Genomic DNA, 15,374 nt, shown 5'->3' on the forward strand with positions numbered 1-15,374 from the left:
GACAGTTTGATGTTAAAATTATTATATATTATATTATATTATACATAAAAATAAATCTTCAAAGCAGACTTTCAAAAAAAAAGATTTTTTTCTACAAAATATTTTGTTACACATTACACATGTGATTTAAAAACCACCAACTGACAATTTGATGTTAAAATTATTATATTATATTATATTATATTATATCATTAAAACATTCATCCAAGCAGATTTTCAAATATTTTGTTACACATATGTTACATATATGATTTAAATACCACCAAAGGACAGTTTGATGTTAAAATTATTATATATTATATTATATTATACATAAAAATAAATCTTCAAAGCAGACTTTCAAAAAAAAAGATTTTTTTCTACAAAATATTTTGTTACACATTACACATGTGATTTAAAAACCACCAACTGACAATTTGATGTTAAAATTATTATATTATATTATATTATATTATATTATATATAAAAATAAATCTTCAAAGCAGACTTTCAAAAAATGTTTTTTTTTTGTACAAAATATTTTGTTACACATTACACATGTGATTTAAAAACCACCAAATGACAATTTGATGTTAAAATTATTATTATATTATATTATATCATATTGTATTATGTTATGTTGTTATGTATTAAAACAATCTTCCAAGCAGATTTTCAAAATCTTTTTATTTTACAAATATTTTGTTACACATATGTTACATATATGGTTTAAACACCACCAACACCAAGTCATTTTGAAATGGCAAGAAAATTAGATTTGTATTGTGAGTATTATATTATAAACACAGATCAGTGGCTTCGAGTACGTTTTTGCAGCTTTAAATACCTGCAATGATCAATAGATGGCAGTGATGCGCAGTGTCTGTCACCATGCACACTCCAGAAGAAGACAGACTCACTACGTGACGTCACACAATCATGGCAGCCTCCTGAGTGCAACGAGAAAATGTCATAAAGACGAGCATCATTGTTTAGTTGCTTTTTGGCTAATATATCAATTTCAATTTTATTTTGATAAAATGTTTAACGCAACAGTGCAAAGAATAAGGACACCGGCTTTTAAAATAACTCAAAACTGCACATCAAAAGACTGTCATAGTGTCCTCAGTATGATTCCTCATGGACGTCGCTGCTTGTCCACCAGCTCTTGCTTATATGGGAAGATTCTTCCGAGGAAAAAACCTCGGGTGGTGCATGAAATAGCCGGACTGGAGCCGATCACTTATGCTGACAGGATGCACTTTGTACCTGGACTGGCAAAGCCTAGGTTTCCTACCTGGGACCGTGGATGGAAAGACCCGACTCACTATCAGTCCCCTAAACTAGAAGATATGCCTCTGCATAAAGACAAACCCTGTTACATATTCAATCAGAGGACGAATGTGCTGGAAGGTAGTTATAGTTCTTCTGTGTATTTTTGTGGGTTAGAGATATTTGGGTTTTAAGTAATATATAAAATAAACTTGATATGTGTGTGACAGACTAGTGGATAATGTATGATTGTGATCTGTTTGTAGGTGTTCGACAAGCCCTCTGGCTCAGTAAGTCAGTCCTCATTAAAGGGTTACCTGCTCAGATTCTCAGCCTGGCTGAAGATCCAGCCAATCAGATTGAGAACCAAGATGAAAGAGTACAGAACGCCATTAAAAACTCCAGACTGTGGGACACTACAGAGCCACGGCCGCCCAGAGAGAGATTCTGGTGCGTATCCTGCCCTCCTGATCCCACTTCTAGTGTCTAGAAACAAGGCTCCTTTAAAAAATCAAAAATATGAACTTGTCATAAACGCAACTTCTTAATTAGCAATTGATCTTCAATAATGAAGTTATAAAATCACCAGACTTTTAATGATACTAGCAGCTTTTTCAATACACCTTATTATAAGTGAATTTTTATAGAGCTGTTAAGCTTGTGTTATTACTGAGAAGTTCAACAACGTTTTTGTATTTTACATATGAAGTTTAACAATTTTTTTTTAAACCATCCTTCTTAAAATTACTTGCTTCACACAAAAATGAAAATTGTCATAATTAACTCATCATGTCATTTTAAACCTGTATGACTTACTTTCTTCTTTGAAACACAAAAGAAGATATTTTTTATTTAATACTATCATAATTTCTGTACATCTATTGAAAGTCCAACCGAAATTTTCAAGCTTCAAAAAGTTGTAAAAGTAAAAGTAATCCTTATGAATTGAGCAGTTTATTCCAAGTCTTCTGAAGAGGCATGATTATGATGTATACATTTAATTTAGGCTTTTATTCACATATAAACATTGATCAATGCACATCAAATATGGTAATCAGAAGCTCAAAAATGCTTATTTGATGTGCGAGAACCAATGAGGTTTGTTCGTCAAGTAAGAATGTTAATTTGCAAGTTACAAAGACAAAAACAGTTTTTTTTATTTTTTTATTTTATTTTTTAAAATGATAGAAACAGAGAAAATTCTTTTCATTTTAAGATTGTCTGGTTGCTCTGATTTAAAGTGCCCCTATTATGCTTTTGTGGATATTACCTTTCATGCAGTGTGTAATATGCCGAGAATATGTCTGTTTTAACTGAAAGCAAATCTACTTTGCATGCACTTCAAAAGGATGAGGACCTGAGCAAGAATTGATTGACTTGAGCTGAAATTCAGATATGGTAATGGGTGTTTGGTTTCCACCACATGCTGTAAGTGGTAGACCAGCCACAACAGACTGAGCCATCTGACCAATCAGAGCAGAGTAGACTCTCGGACATTTAGAGAGCTGATGCTGCAGTTTATATTATGAGAAAATGAAAGTGTTTTTTTGTCCTTTGATGCATGTAAATCTATTGTAGGATACCTCTAAAACAAAATTAGGAACTGTTAAAATAGCATAATAGGGGCACTTTTAGTAACCTCCCAAGTTTAAATTTTTATTTTGTCTTCTATCAAAAAAAATTAAGAAAATTAGGAAAAACAGGAAATTAACTTAAGCTCGCTATGTAAACAACCACAGTTTTCATTTTGTGTGTGGTGTTTAGGTGAGGGTAAATCAGGTAGTTATAAAATATGCCACGACTGTCTTGCAGCTATGGGTATGTTATCATAGGCAGATGGAACAGTGTGTGGTGCAACTGAATAAACACAAATTTAAATAAAAATACAACTGAAATAAAACTATTTATGCACCATGAAAGATAACTAACACTAACTTTAACTGAAAGCCAAAATTAAAAAACAAAACAACAAAACAAATAGTTAATGTTAGTAAAGTTATATTCTGTAAATTAGCGGATCTCAACCAGAGGGCCTCAGCAAACTTCCAAAGGGGCTGCAGGATTTAATTTTAAGTTATTTAAATGAATATATTATTATGAATATAATTAATTATTATTAATCTTATTATTAATATATTAAAACGATCTTAACTTAATTCAAATGCTAAAAAACATACTATCAAGTATAACTATAATATAAATAACTATTGTTTTTTTATCGAAGAACATACAATTCTTGAAACTTATGTAATTGCAAATGAATTGTAAGTTAAGTTATTTACTATAGCGACACTTAAAGTTTCTGTGAATAATATAATAAAGTTATATATTATAGTATGGTTCTGTTTAGAGTTATCAGAAGTACAGACTTCGGTACTTAGTCGGTACTGAAATTTTAAAAATGTGACGCTTTGAGCCCTGTTGAGTGGATTCGTAAACACCTCTGATTGGCTATTGTGTTGACATGCTCATCGGATATGTCTGTGATTGGCTTCACTGATCAACGCTTTAAAAACGCCATCAATTACGCTCTTCACTGAGCGCTTGAAATCAGGCGTCTATCGTGGACCAGTCCGCTGATAGATGCCTACTTTCAAACGTTTCCGCTCCAGCTTTCAAAACGCTTTCAAATTCAAACGCTTCCGTGTGCTTTCAAACGCTCCCGTGCGTTGATCAGTGTAGCCAATCACAGACATATCCGATGAGCGCGCCAACACAATGGCCAATCAGAGGTGTTTATGAATCCACTCAACAGTGCTCAAAGCGTCGCATTTTTTAAATTTCATTACCGTTTGGTACCGAAGTCGGTACTTTTGACAACTCTAGTTCTGTTAATATTATATTAAATAGGGGGCCCTGAATATTGTGTTGGACAAAGTTTGTAAAATAATGTGTGTTCATATTGAGATCGAATAATCATTTAGTCATTGGGGGAGGGGTGGAGCGCTTTCTAGTTTAAGGTAGGCATGTTTAATAGCATTATGTATAGAGTCAGCCATATATCACAAATGTACCATGTTAATTACATTGGAAGCTGTGCTACCATAAACATGCAGCTCATTCTGTTCATCTCTGCACCATAAACAGACCCGTGGCTGAATGAACCGCGCACGGCAGCTACTGTCCTCTCTAACCCAGCGCTTCATAATTGGCTCAACAGCTTCAATATGGAAGGTGGCATTTGGCCCGGTCCGTGGCGCTCTGATGGAGTGTTGAATTTAATGACGGTCATTAAACACGGGCCAGTCTGCATTCTCAGCAGGCAGCTGCTCTGTAAAGCCTTTATTAATTAATTCTGCTCCTGGGAGGTCTGCCATTCATAAGAGCCTCTTTGATATCTCTCATCTCCCCGGTTAAAGTCTGCCCTTTGGTGGCTGTTTTATCTCCCAACTACTGCTGGCCCTTAACATTTTCCTTCTCACAAAAACCCGTCACACCACGAGCACGAAAAGGCCATATTGACATTGACACGAAGTGACATTACACTCGGGAACATACGTTTGGTGAAATGGGAATGTTCACATCCTGTTTTGTATGAACCATCAAATAGGTAAAATAAGGTGTTTTATGTGGGTAAACAGTATTTCTTTTCCTCTATAGTCCCTCGCTCTTGCACAGACTGCTTCACCTGTGTGGCGGCCTGCAGGTCACTCGTCCTGAGCTGGCCAAGAGGATTCTTGCTGAGAAATACAGTTTGGCAGCGACCTGGAGGAGAGGTTGGTGTACATTGGGCCACATATGTCTTTTCTTCAGTCTGAGTCTAGATTTTTACCAGGTGCATTTATGCACATCTTCTGCTATTAGTAGTAGTTCGTTGTCGACTAAAGATTGTTTTTGTTTTATAAATGGCCAATATGGATGTATACATATTTAACTACCGTTCAGAAGTTTTTTAAAGTGTTTTATGGTCACCAAAGCTGCATTTATTTGATAGTAAAAACAGTAATAATTTGAGATATATAATGAGATATATAATATATAGTTTTTCAGCATCATTACTCCAGTCTTCAGTCACATGATCCTTCATAAATCATTCTAATATGCTGATTTGCTGCTCAAGAAACATTTATTATTATTAGCAGTGTTGAAAACAGTTGTGCTGCTTAATTTTTTTGTGAAAAATTATATATATTTTGGATTCTTTGATAAAATAGAAACATCATTTATATGAAATAGAAATATTTTAAGATAATTTTCTTTAATTTAATTTTTGATAGTTTTTTAACAGGTCTTTGCTGAATATAAGTATCAGTTTCTCTCCAAAAAAACCCTTTACTGATCCTAAATGTTTCAAATAATTATTTGTTGAATTATTCAGAAAGAATGCAGAATTAGTCAGTTATTCCTAAATACATTTAATACAATTTAATGATTACAAATTTATTGATTATCTTACATAGTTTTTCTTACAGTGCTGTAACAGTTTATTTTATTTCGTTGTATTTTAACATTTTTGTTTTTTCTATGGTAACATTTGGTTCTAAAATGGCAAAATAGAAAAAAAAAAATAAATAAATATTGATTGCAAGTGAGACAACCACAAAATTGTGGGAATTAAAGGTGCAATATGTAAGATTTTTGCATTAAAATATCCAAAAACCACTAGGCCAGTGTTATATATTTTGTTCACTTGAATACTAACAATATCCTAAATGTTTCCAACTATTTGTAAATCATGAGAAAATTGCAATTTTAAGCAAGGCTCTGGGACGTGTGAGGAGTCGCCTGTCAATTGCGTCATATCCGCGTTAACCCTCAGTCTGGCTCGGTTTCCGGTTTTATTTTGTAGAAACCATGGAAACACCAAAGACGCTTTAATATAATACACGTTTTAATAGGCAAGGGAACAACTGTTTTGATATATTTATAGACAGAAAACTAATTGTTGTTACATAGTTCAACACGTTTAGTCTTATTTTTTAAATCTAATTTTCTTGATTTTTTTGCGAGTACCATGCTTTACCATGCCTCAGAGAAAAACACTATTTTGTCAAGTAGCTAACATAGCATAATCAGATGCAGCTTTATTTTTAGTAACAGTAATACACAATTTTCTTCATCATACAATACGTTTAAAATGAATTGCATGCCATTTATTAACACAAGCCATCCAGCATTTAATATGATATTCTAAAATCGATCTAGCTTACTGCAGTGTGTAACAAGTGTCTCACAGCATCCGCTGTGCGAACGCACAGAGTAACGTTATAACATCATTTTCAACACTTTCAAATGTATCTTATATGATAAACAGAGCTGCGTTACCTCATACTCATGACCGGAAAAGCGGAAGCGGCGCCGGCGACTGTGTCATAATAAAAGTTCCGCTGCTCGTGAGGCGTGTGTTGCGCAATCGCTCCAGCGGCCTCGTTCAGCTCCTACAACACTCGGTCCTGCTCTGCTTCATACTACAATAACATTAATAATTGCATCCATGAATGTGATTTCTTCCTGAGTCCTATCCCTATTCTTTTGCACCGTCCGTTGAGGTGAAGACCACATGTCCCAAGATTCCACGCTCAAACTTAGCATCATCAAGCAACGCCTTTGTTTTGAGTAGGCCTCTAGTGATCTCTAGCTGACAGAAATCCTACATATACTGCACCTTTAAATGCAAAATATTTACTAATTTACAAAAATTGCAACACTTTTTTTTTTTTTTTTTTTTTTAAATTGAAAACGCTATAAGTAGATCAACTGGGGGAGAGGCTACCGCTTCTATGGTACTTACTTTGCAAAACTCATCTATTTCCAGGAGAGGACGTATTCCAGGTCAGAGGTCAGAATGGGTTGCTTTTGAACTCCATGAACCCTGTGCCTGTGTTGGCTGGAGAGGAGCAGATCCAGAGCACTGCTGATCAGGCTCTGGAGAGCCTTCTACCCCATCGCACCCACCATCGACCTGCAGTGCACACACGTCTACCAGGAGAAGAACGACACAGGTCAGCCACTGGCTTCATACGCAATCACTGACAGCAATTTCCAGAAACAAAGCAACTGGAAGTCATATATTACAGCTGTCTATCAGTCAGTGTTTCTTCAATCAAAGTGACTTTAAGCAAGTTTGGTTTGAAATCATGTTCACATTATGGCAATAAGAAGTATTGGCGGTTCATTGCTTGTTTCCATTTCGGCAGGTTTCAGAGAGGGCTATCCTTACCCTCATGCCCACACTCTCTTCCTGATGGAGATGGGAAACACCCCAAAACTCCTCCCCGAGCAGCTCCGTGCTAAGATGGTGATGTTCACCTTTGGAAACGCACTGGCCCGAGCTCAAGCCCTGTATGGGGTAAGATCCTTACATCTTTAAAAGATTCATTAGAACTATTGGTTAGGGCTGGGCGAAATATTGAGTGTTTACAATGTAAAACTACTTTTCAAAAGTTTGAGGTCAGTAAGAATTTTTTTTACATTTTATTGATCAAGAATGCATTAAGCTGATCAAAAGTAACCAAGAAGGTTTTTCAAATAAATGCTGTTCTTTTGAACCTCCTTTTCATCAAAGAATCCTGAAAAAAATGTATCATTGTGTCCACAAAAATATTATGCAGATCAACTGTTTTCAACATTGATAATAATGAGAAATGTTTCTTGAGCAGCAAATCAGCATATTAGAATGATTTCTGAAAGATCATGTGATGCTGAAGACTGGAGTAATGATGCTGAAAATTCAGCTTTGCATCACAGAAAATAATTACATTTAAACATATATTCACATTTTACTGTATTTTTAATCAAATAAATGCAGCCTTGGTGAGCATAAGAGACTTCTTCCAAAAACATTGAAAAACATCTTACTGATCCCAAACTTTTGAACGATAGTCAGCGTATTTAGCTGTGTTTTTGCTGATGATTGTACAGTTAATTAAATTGTAAATATAACACTGATTTTAATGTTGTTTTTATTTGGCAGTTAAGTTTCTTGACCATATCTTTAGAATAGTTTTGTGATAATTCCTGTATCAGGACCTTCCAGTATGAGAGTGTTAAACAAAAGAGATGTTTTAATATTAATTGTAAGTTTAAACTCTTTCAGTGAATTGACTGAAAACAGCAAATAGTTTTCAACATTACTAAAAAATGTTCGCTGAAATCTCCAAATGGCATTTTTATTAGTAGAAAATATATGTAGGTAAATAGTGCCGTTTGTTACTGTTTTGTTATATTGGTGCATATAAATAACCAAATTTCTAGATCACTCTTCCTTGTGTTTATTTAGTGAAAAACAGTGTGGATAACATCCTTGATTTTTTTTTTTACTGTATTTTACTCCTTGCATTAAAGGGTTAGTTCACCCAAAAATGAAAATTCTGTCATTTATTACTCACCCTCATGCCGTTCCACACCCATAAGACATTTGTTAATCTTCGGAACGCAAATTGAGATATTTTTGTTTAAATCCGATGGCTCCGTGAGGCCTACATAGGGAGCAATGACATTTCCTCTCTCAAGATCCATTAATGTACTAAAAACATATTTAAATCAGTTCATGTGAGTACAGTGGTTCAATATTAATATTATAAAGCGACGAGAATATTTTTGGTGCGCCAAAAAAAACCAAAATAACGAATTATTTAGTGATGGCCGATTTCAAAACACTGCTTCAGGAAGCTTCGGAGCGTTATGAATCAGCGTGTCGAATCCGCAGTTCGGAGCACCAAAGTCACGTGATTTCAGCAGTTTGGCGGTTTGACACGCGATCTGAATCATGATTCGACACGCTGATTCATTACGCTCCGAATCTTCCTGAAGCAGTGTTTTGAAATCGGCCATCACTAAATAAGTCGTTATTTTGTTTTTTTTTTGGCGCACCAAAAATATTCTCTTCGCTTTATAATATTAATATTGAACCACTGTACTCACATGAACTGATTTAAATATGTTTTTAGTACATTAATGGATCTTGACAGAGGAAATGTCATTGCTGGCTATGGAGGCCTCACTGAGTCATCGGATTTAAACAAAAATATCTCAATTTGTGTTCTGAAGAACAACGACGGTCTTACGGGTGTAAAACGGCACGAGGGTGAGTAATTAATGACAGAATTTTCATTTTTTGGGTGAACTAACCCTTTAATTGAATGTAGAGTTTGTCAATAATAACAAAGCAAAAAAGAAGTTCACAGATGTTCTCTGGTCTTCCTGCAGACGGAGCCCAGAGTTCTGGAGAAGCCCATCGTGGTGCAGAGTGTGGCCACTAATGGCCGTCTCTTCCAGTTCGTGGTGTTTCAGCTCAACACCACTGACCTGCAGTCTGACAGCGGAGTGAAGAATTTGGTATGGGTGGATGAGGACCAGCCTCTCTATGAGTTTGCCAAGGTCCGGCCTTATATCAAGAAGAAAGTTGTGAAGGTAAAGAGTCGAGTTCTTTCAGATACATTAACTTTGTCCATCAAAATTTGTGTCTGCATGTACTACAATTCAAAAGTTTTTTTATTTTTTTTATTTTAAAGAAATTAAAGGGGACCTGTTATGTTTTTTTGATCTTACCTTTCCTTTAGTGTGTAATCTAGCTGTTTGTGCATGTAAGCAATCTGCAAAATTACAAAGCACAAAGTCCACTGCAAAGGGAGTGAATCTCTCCAACTGAAAACACCTGCCTGAAACAGTTCATCTGTAATGCTGCCATTATTTCCATGATGTAGCTACAGTACGTCACCATGCAACAGGCAAAACAGCATTACATGGACTTCCAATGGTAGAGGAATTGAGCGATCAGTGGTTCAAATGTATTTTTAACACTATTCCTCAGCAGTACAACCACAACCTTTTGTTGTGTTCTCACCATTTTCTCAATACTGCTTCTTGAACCGTGCAGTTGGATGCAGGTCAGTGTTATATGGATGGACATACAGTTTTTATCATGAAGTACAGAAATTACACAGTTATAACATCACATCTGACATGTAAGAGAGGTATAACAAAAAACGACCACTGCGAAACATCCTGGTGGTTTGAGTTGATCAACTTGTTCTTCACGGTGATTATCGGACATGGGCTTGAAATGAAACCGCAAAACGGGCATAGTTACAGAAGTGTTTACAGCGCCTTATGAAGCCTCTGGAACTGATACTCGCCGGTAAGGGGGATTACATTTCTGACACATGCTCCAAGCGGTAGACAAATCACAACAGACTAGGGTCAGCTGACCAATCAGAGCAGACTGTGCTTTTTGAAAGGCGGGTTTAAAAAAAACTAAAACTAAAACAGAGCATTTGGACAGAAGGTGAAAATAAGTGCTGCAAGAATGTACATTATAAGAAAAATGTTTTTTTTTAACATTAAATCATGTAAACATATTCTAGTAGATCCTCTGAACAACATTCTGAACCTGTAAATGAGCATAATATGGGCCCTTTAATACTTTTATTCATCAAGGATGCATTAAATTGATTGTGACAGTAAAGACATTTATGGTGATAAAAAATATTTCAAATAAATGTGTTCTTTTGAATTTTCTATTCATCAAAGAACCAGAAAAAAATGTGTCACAGTTTATACAAAAATTTATACCAGCAGCACAAATGTTTTCAAAATTGATAAGAAATGTTTCTTGAGCAGCAAATCAGCATATCAGAATGATTTCTGAAGGATCATGTGACACTGAAGACTGGAGTAATGATGCTGAAAATGCAGTTTTGCATCACAGGAATAAATTACATTTTTAAATATATTAAAATATAAAACAGTTATTTTAAATGGCAATAATATTTCACAATATTACTGTTTTTACTGTATTTTGATCAAATAAATGCAGCCTTGGTGAGCATAAGAGACATCTGTCAAAAACTGTGTGGCCTCTCCAACAAAAATGTGAATTTCAGGTTCTTATATTTGGTTGTTGATTTTTAGTATAGTTACAGGAAGTTTTGTATTTGTTTTGACTGTCTCAGGTAAGTTGTGCTGTGCAGAAAGCCACCATTTTCTTTTGGTTTACAAAGAAACGTTACATGCTTTGAAAGTTCTGAACAATACTTGGAATGCTGTGGTCAACAAATCAGAATTCCAGTAATTGAGTTGTGAAATATAAGAAGGTGGTGTCAAGTTTTCTGTTTTGTGTGACCTCAATGGTTATTGTTGGTTTGCTGACTGAACATGTCACGCTCCTCATTTGTAGGTCCCTGCCGGTTTGTCAGGATATCAGCCTAACACCTTCAAGAAGTTCCTGGCGCTCCACCTACACGGCACAGCTTGAACAGACCAAAGCACCTCTGCCAAAACGATCATGACATTTACTTCCTTAAAATCTCATAAATGGAAAATAAATGAGAACTCTGAATAAACTAAACTATTGGCAATTACATCTACACATGACTGTTCCTTTGAATGTCTCCTAACTAATACTGACAGAAACATTTGGTTTATATACATTTATTTGCAGAAGACATGAGACAGAAATAAGAGTGATAGGAAACAAAAAATAATTTAATCATAAAAATTACACGAGTCATTTTACTGCATCTTCCAAAGAACAAAATATACATTGTAAAGGCTAAACAACATGGTGTAACAGGTCAAGAGTTGCCATACAGCATGATGACAGACTAAAGAAGAGAAAAACCTTCGAAAAATATATAGTTAAATAACTGTCCTTTGGGTGTTTGCTGCACGTCTTCAACTGTGACTAAAAGCAAACAGCAATGGGTCAAAAACACAATACAACAGCACAAAGGATAAAGAGAACTAAGTCAGTGTGAAAAGATGCAGTGTTATATGAAGAAGTGTTGCTGCATTTGGCTGAACTGCCACCCAAAAACACTCTTGATAATCACATCATCTGAGGTTCCCATGGAAAAGTGATAAATGTCATAAATGTCTCATGTTAGGTGTCATTAAAAGGCTTCTGCAGTAAAATCCATTGTTATAAAACAACATGACATGAAACAAAACGTTATTTTTGCTAACAGTCCATTGCCTTCCCAAGGATGCGATGAAAGGAAGGACAGCAGATTTGTTTGTAATTCCCATTGGTGCATATCATCAAATCTGCTGTAGCCAAAGCGGTTCCTCTGGATTAAGTCATTTTCAAGGAAGCCATTACAGTGTGATGAACTTGTTTTGAAGCGTTTTAAAAGATCAGAGACTAGATCCTAAAATACTCTAATGGAATGTTACACAAACGCTGTAGAAGAAGCACATGGTATTCTGCACTACATCCACAGTGTGAATATTGTCATGGGAGATCCATTTAACAAAAAGTAGCACATTTTTGTCGTCTTTTCCTGTGTGGGCTTCTATGTTAAAATGATACGAAAATATTAAAGTGGTGTAAAATGAGGGAGCTCCCATCTCAGACAGGTTCTTCCTGTAAGCAGATTTCATCTGTCCGTGCTGAAATTAGGAGCGTACACCTCATCCAGAGCTGCGGTAGGATTTGGTTCTCATGGATGTGTGACATTAGAGTCACTCTTGTTCTTGTTGAGGTTGGTCCCTGGTCTTTGAGACACCTACATGAGGTGTCTTGGAGCTGAAGCTCGTCCTTCACACACTCATTGTCATTGTCGGTGAGTACTGAAGAGATAAAGAAGAGTTGATTTAGACAGACCCCAAATATTCATCTTTATTAAGTCATCTGTTCATGTGTGTGTTGGCACTCACATTTTCATTTTGGAACGAGTGAAGGAAGCTTCCACTTAGTTCGCTGTCATCTCGTGGCGTTCCTGGTGGGTTACTCATGCCACTCAGATTATTAGGGGAGTTCTGGGATTGTAAAGAACAAACACCAAGCTGTCAGTCAGTGTTTTCTTCATTATAAAACAGAATGTGCCGGTCCTTGGTTATGATTGGCTGAGCCACTTTCGAAGCTGTTGTAAAATACTCTACAAACATACACCTGTGACCTCATTACATCAATATTACTGCACCGCTGCATATGTGTATTACTACATCTTTGTTTTGCTTGACAACCATTCTGCTAAACGTTGCTACATTGAACTACATTGCTTTATTATTTGTTATCAATAAATGATTAAATTTTTGTTGCTGTGTTTATTTTATGAAAGCTTGCCAACTATATGTCTTAGATGGAATGTTTTTGTGATTTCTGTGAATAAATTGTGTAATTATAGGCATTTGACATTATATTTGAAAGCCATCATTACTAAGATTAAGTAGGCCTAAACTGTATTGACATTAAATAGGCTTAAATGATCAGTCTTGTCCTTTGTTTAGAATTTCAATTTTCAACTACAGAACACAAACAACCTGTAATTTATATAAACTTATAATAATAAACTTTACACAAATACATTATGCAGGATTTAGACACATTTTGACCAATGAATGTCCAGTATTTTCTCTACAACAAAATATTTCAGAAATGAGCAGAAAAATGTATACAGTATCTCATCAGAAGTGAGTACACCCCTCACATTTTTGTAAATATTTTATTATATCTTTTCATGTGACAACAGCAAAGTGTCATTTTTTCAATGTAAAGTAGTGAGTGTACAGCTTGTATAACAGTGTAAATTTGCTGTCCCCTTAAAATAACTCAACACACAGCCATTAATGTCTAAACCGCTGGCCACAAAAGTGAGTACACCCCTAAGTGAAAATGTCCAAATTGGGCCCAAAGTGTCAATATTTTGTGTGGCCACCATTATTTTCCAGCACTGCCTTAACCCTCTTGGGCATGGAGTTCACCAGAGCTTCACAGGTTGCCACTGGAGTCCTCTTCCACTCCTCCATGACGACATCACGGAGCTGGTGGATGTTAGAGACCTTGCGCTCCTCCACCTTCCATTTGAGGATGCCCCACAGATGCTCAATAGGGTTTAGGTCTGGAGACATGCTTGGCCAGTCCATCACCTTTACCCTCAGCTTCTTTAGCAAGGCAGTGGTCGTCTTGGAGGTGTGTTTGGGGTCGTTATGTTGGAATACTGCCCTGCGGCCCAGTCTCCGAAGGGAGGGGATCATGCTCTGCTCATTCATGGTTCCCTCAATGAACTGTAGCTCCCCAGTGCCAACAGCACTCATGCAGCCCCAGACCATGACACTCCCACCACCATGCTTGACTGTAGGCAAGACACACTTGTCTTTGTACTCCTCACCTGGTTGCCACCACACACGCTTGACACCATCTGAACCAAATAAGTTTATCTTGGTCTCATCAGACCACAGGACATGGTTCCTTAGTCTGCTTGTCTTCAGCAAACTGTTTGCGGGCTTTCTTGTGCATCATCTTTAGAAGAGGCTTCCTTCTCTGCGGCGTATGGTCTGAGAACTGACAGGCTGACCCCCCACCCCTTCAACCTCTGCAGCAATGCTGGCAGCACTCATACGTCCATTTCCGAAACACAACCTATGGATATGACGCTGAGCATGTGCACTCAACTTCTTTGGTCGACCATGGCGAGGCCTGTTCTGAGTGGAACCTGTCCTGTTAAACCGCTGTATGGTCTTGGCCACCGTGCTGCAGCTCAGTTTCCGGGTCTTGGCAATCTTCTTATAGCCTACGCCATCTTTATGTAGAGCAACAATTCTTTTTTTCAGATCCTCAGAGAGTTCTTTGCCATGAGGTGCCATGTTGAACTTCCAGTGACCAGTATGAGAGAGTGAGAGCGATAACACCAAATTTAACACACCTGCTCCCCATTCACACCTGAGACCTTGTAACACTAACGAGTCACATGACACCGGGGAGAGAAAATGGCTAATTGGGCCCAATTTGGAAATTTTCACTTAGGGGTGTACTCACTTTTGTGGCCAGCGGTTTAGACATTAATGGCTGTGTGTTGAGTTATTTTGAGGGGACAGCAAATTTGCACTGTTATACAAGCTGTACACTCACTACTTTACATTGTAGCAAAGTGTCATTTCTTCAGTGTTGTCACATGAAAAGATATAATAAAATATTTACAAAAATGTGACTTCTGTGAGATACTGTACTTCCATTTAAACCTTTAGGGTCTAAGTTTTTTTTTTTTTTTTTTTTTTTTTTTTTTTTTTTTTAAATGTTTTTGTTAATTGTTAATGTTTAGCATCATTACTCCAGTCTTCAGTGTCACATGATCCTTCAGAAATCATTCTTATATGATGATTTGATGGTCAGGAAACATTTATTATTATTACCAATGTTGAAAACAGTTGTGCTGCTTTATATTTTTGTGGAAACATCATAA

General features: G+C 36.3%; 2 protein-coding genes across 3 annotated transcripts in view; one reads left to right on the top strand and one right to left on the bottom strand.

Annotated features, from left to right (window-relative positions):
- Window positions 1-878: 878 nt before the first annotated feature.
- mrpl37 (mitochondrial ribosomal protein L37) lies at window positions 879-11,558 on the top strand. The gene is given in 8 exon segments (XM_051882178.1): window positions 879-1,392; window positions 1,518-1,701; window positions 4,852-4,967; window positions 7,007-7,125; window positions 7,127-7,193; window positions 7,389-7,540; window positions 9,400-9,603; window positions 11,369-11,558. Coding segments are annotated over 8 exon segments (1,293 nt in total). The 5' UTR covers window positions 879-1,019; the 3' UTR covers window positions 11,447-11,558.
- Window positions 11,559-11,658: 100 nt separating this feature from the next.
- The window catches only part of ssbp3a (single stranded DNA binding protein 3a), a 40,028-nt gene continuing 36,312 nt past the window's right edge, over window positions 11,659-15,374 (bottom strand). For both annotated transcript variants that reach the window (XM_051882200.1, XM_051882191.1), the window contains 2 exons: window positions 12,850-12,951; window positions 11,659-12,762 (listed from right to left, as the gene is read on the bottom strand). In XM_051882200.1, the coding sequence (XP_051738160.1) occupies window positions 12,733-12,762; window positions 12,850-12,951 (132 nt within the window). In that variant the 3' untranslated portion in view covers window positions 11,659-12,732. The remainder of the gene's footprint in view (window positions 12,763-12,849; window positions 12,952-15,374) is intronic.

The sequence above is a fragment of the Ctenopharyngodon idella genome, chromosome 2 (genome assembly GCF_019924925.1).
Source record: "Ctenopharyngodon idella isolate HZGC_01 chromosome 2, HZGC01, whole genome shotgun sequence".
Lineage (NCBI taxonomy): Eukaryota > Metazoa > Chordata > Actinopteri > Cypriniformes > Xenocyprididae > Ctenopharyngodon > Ctenopharyngodon idella.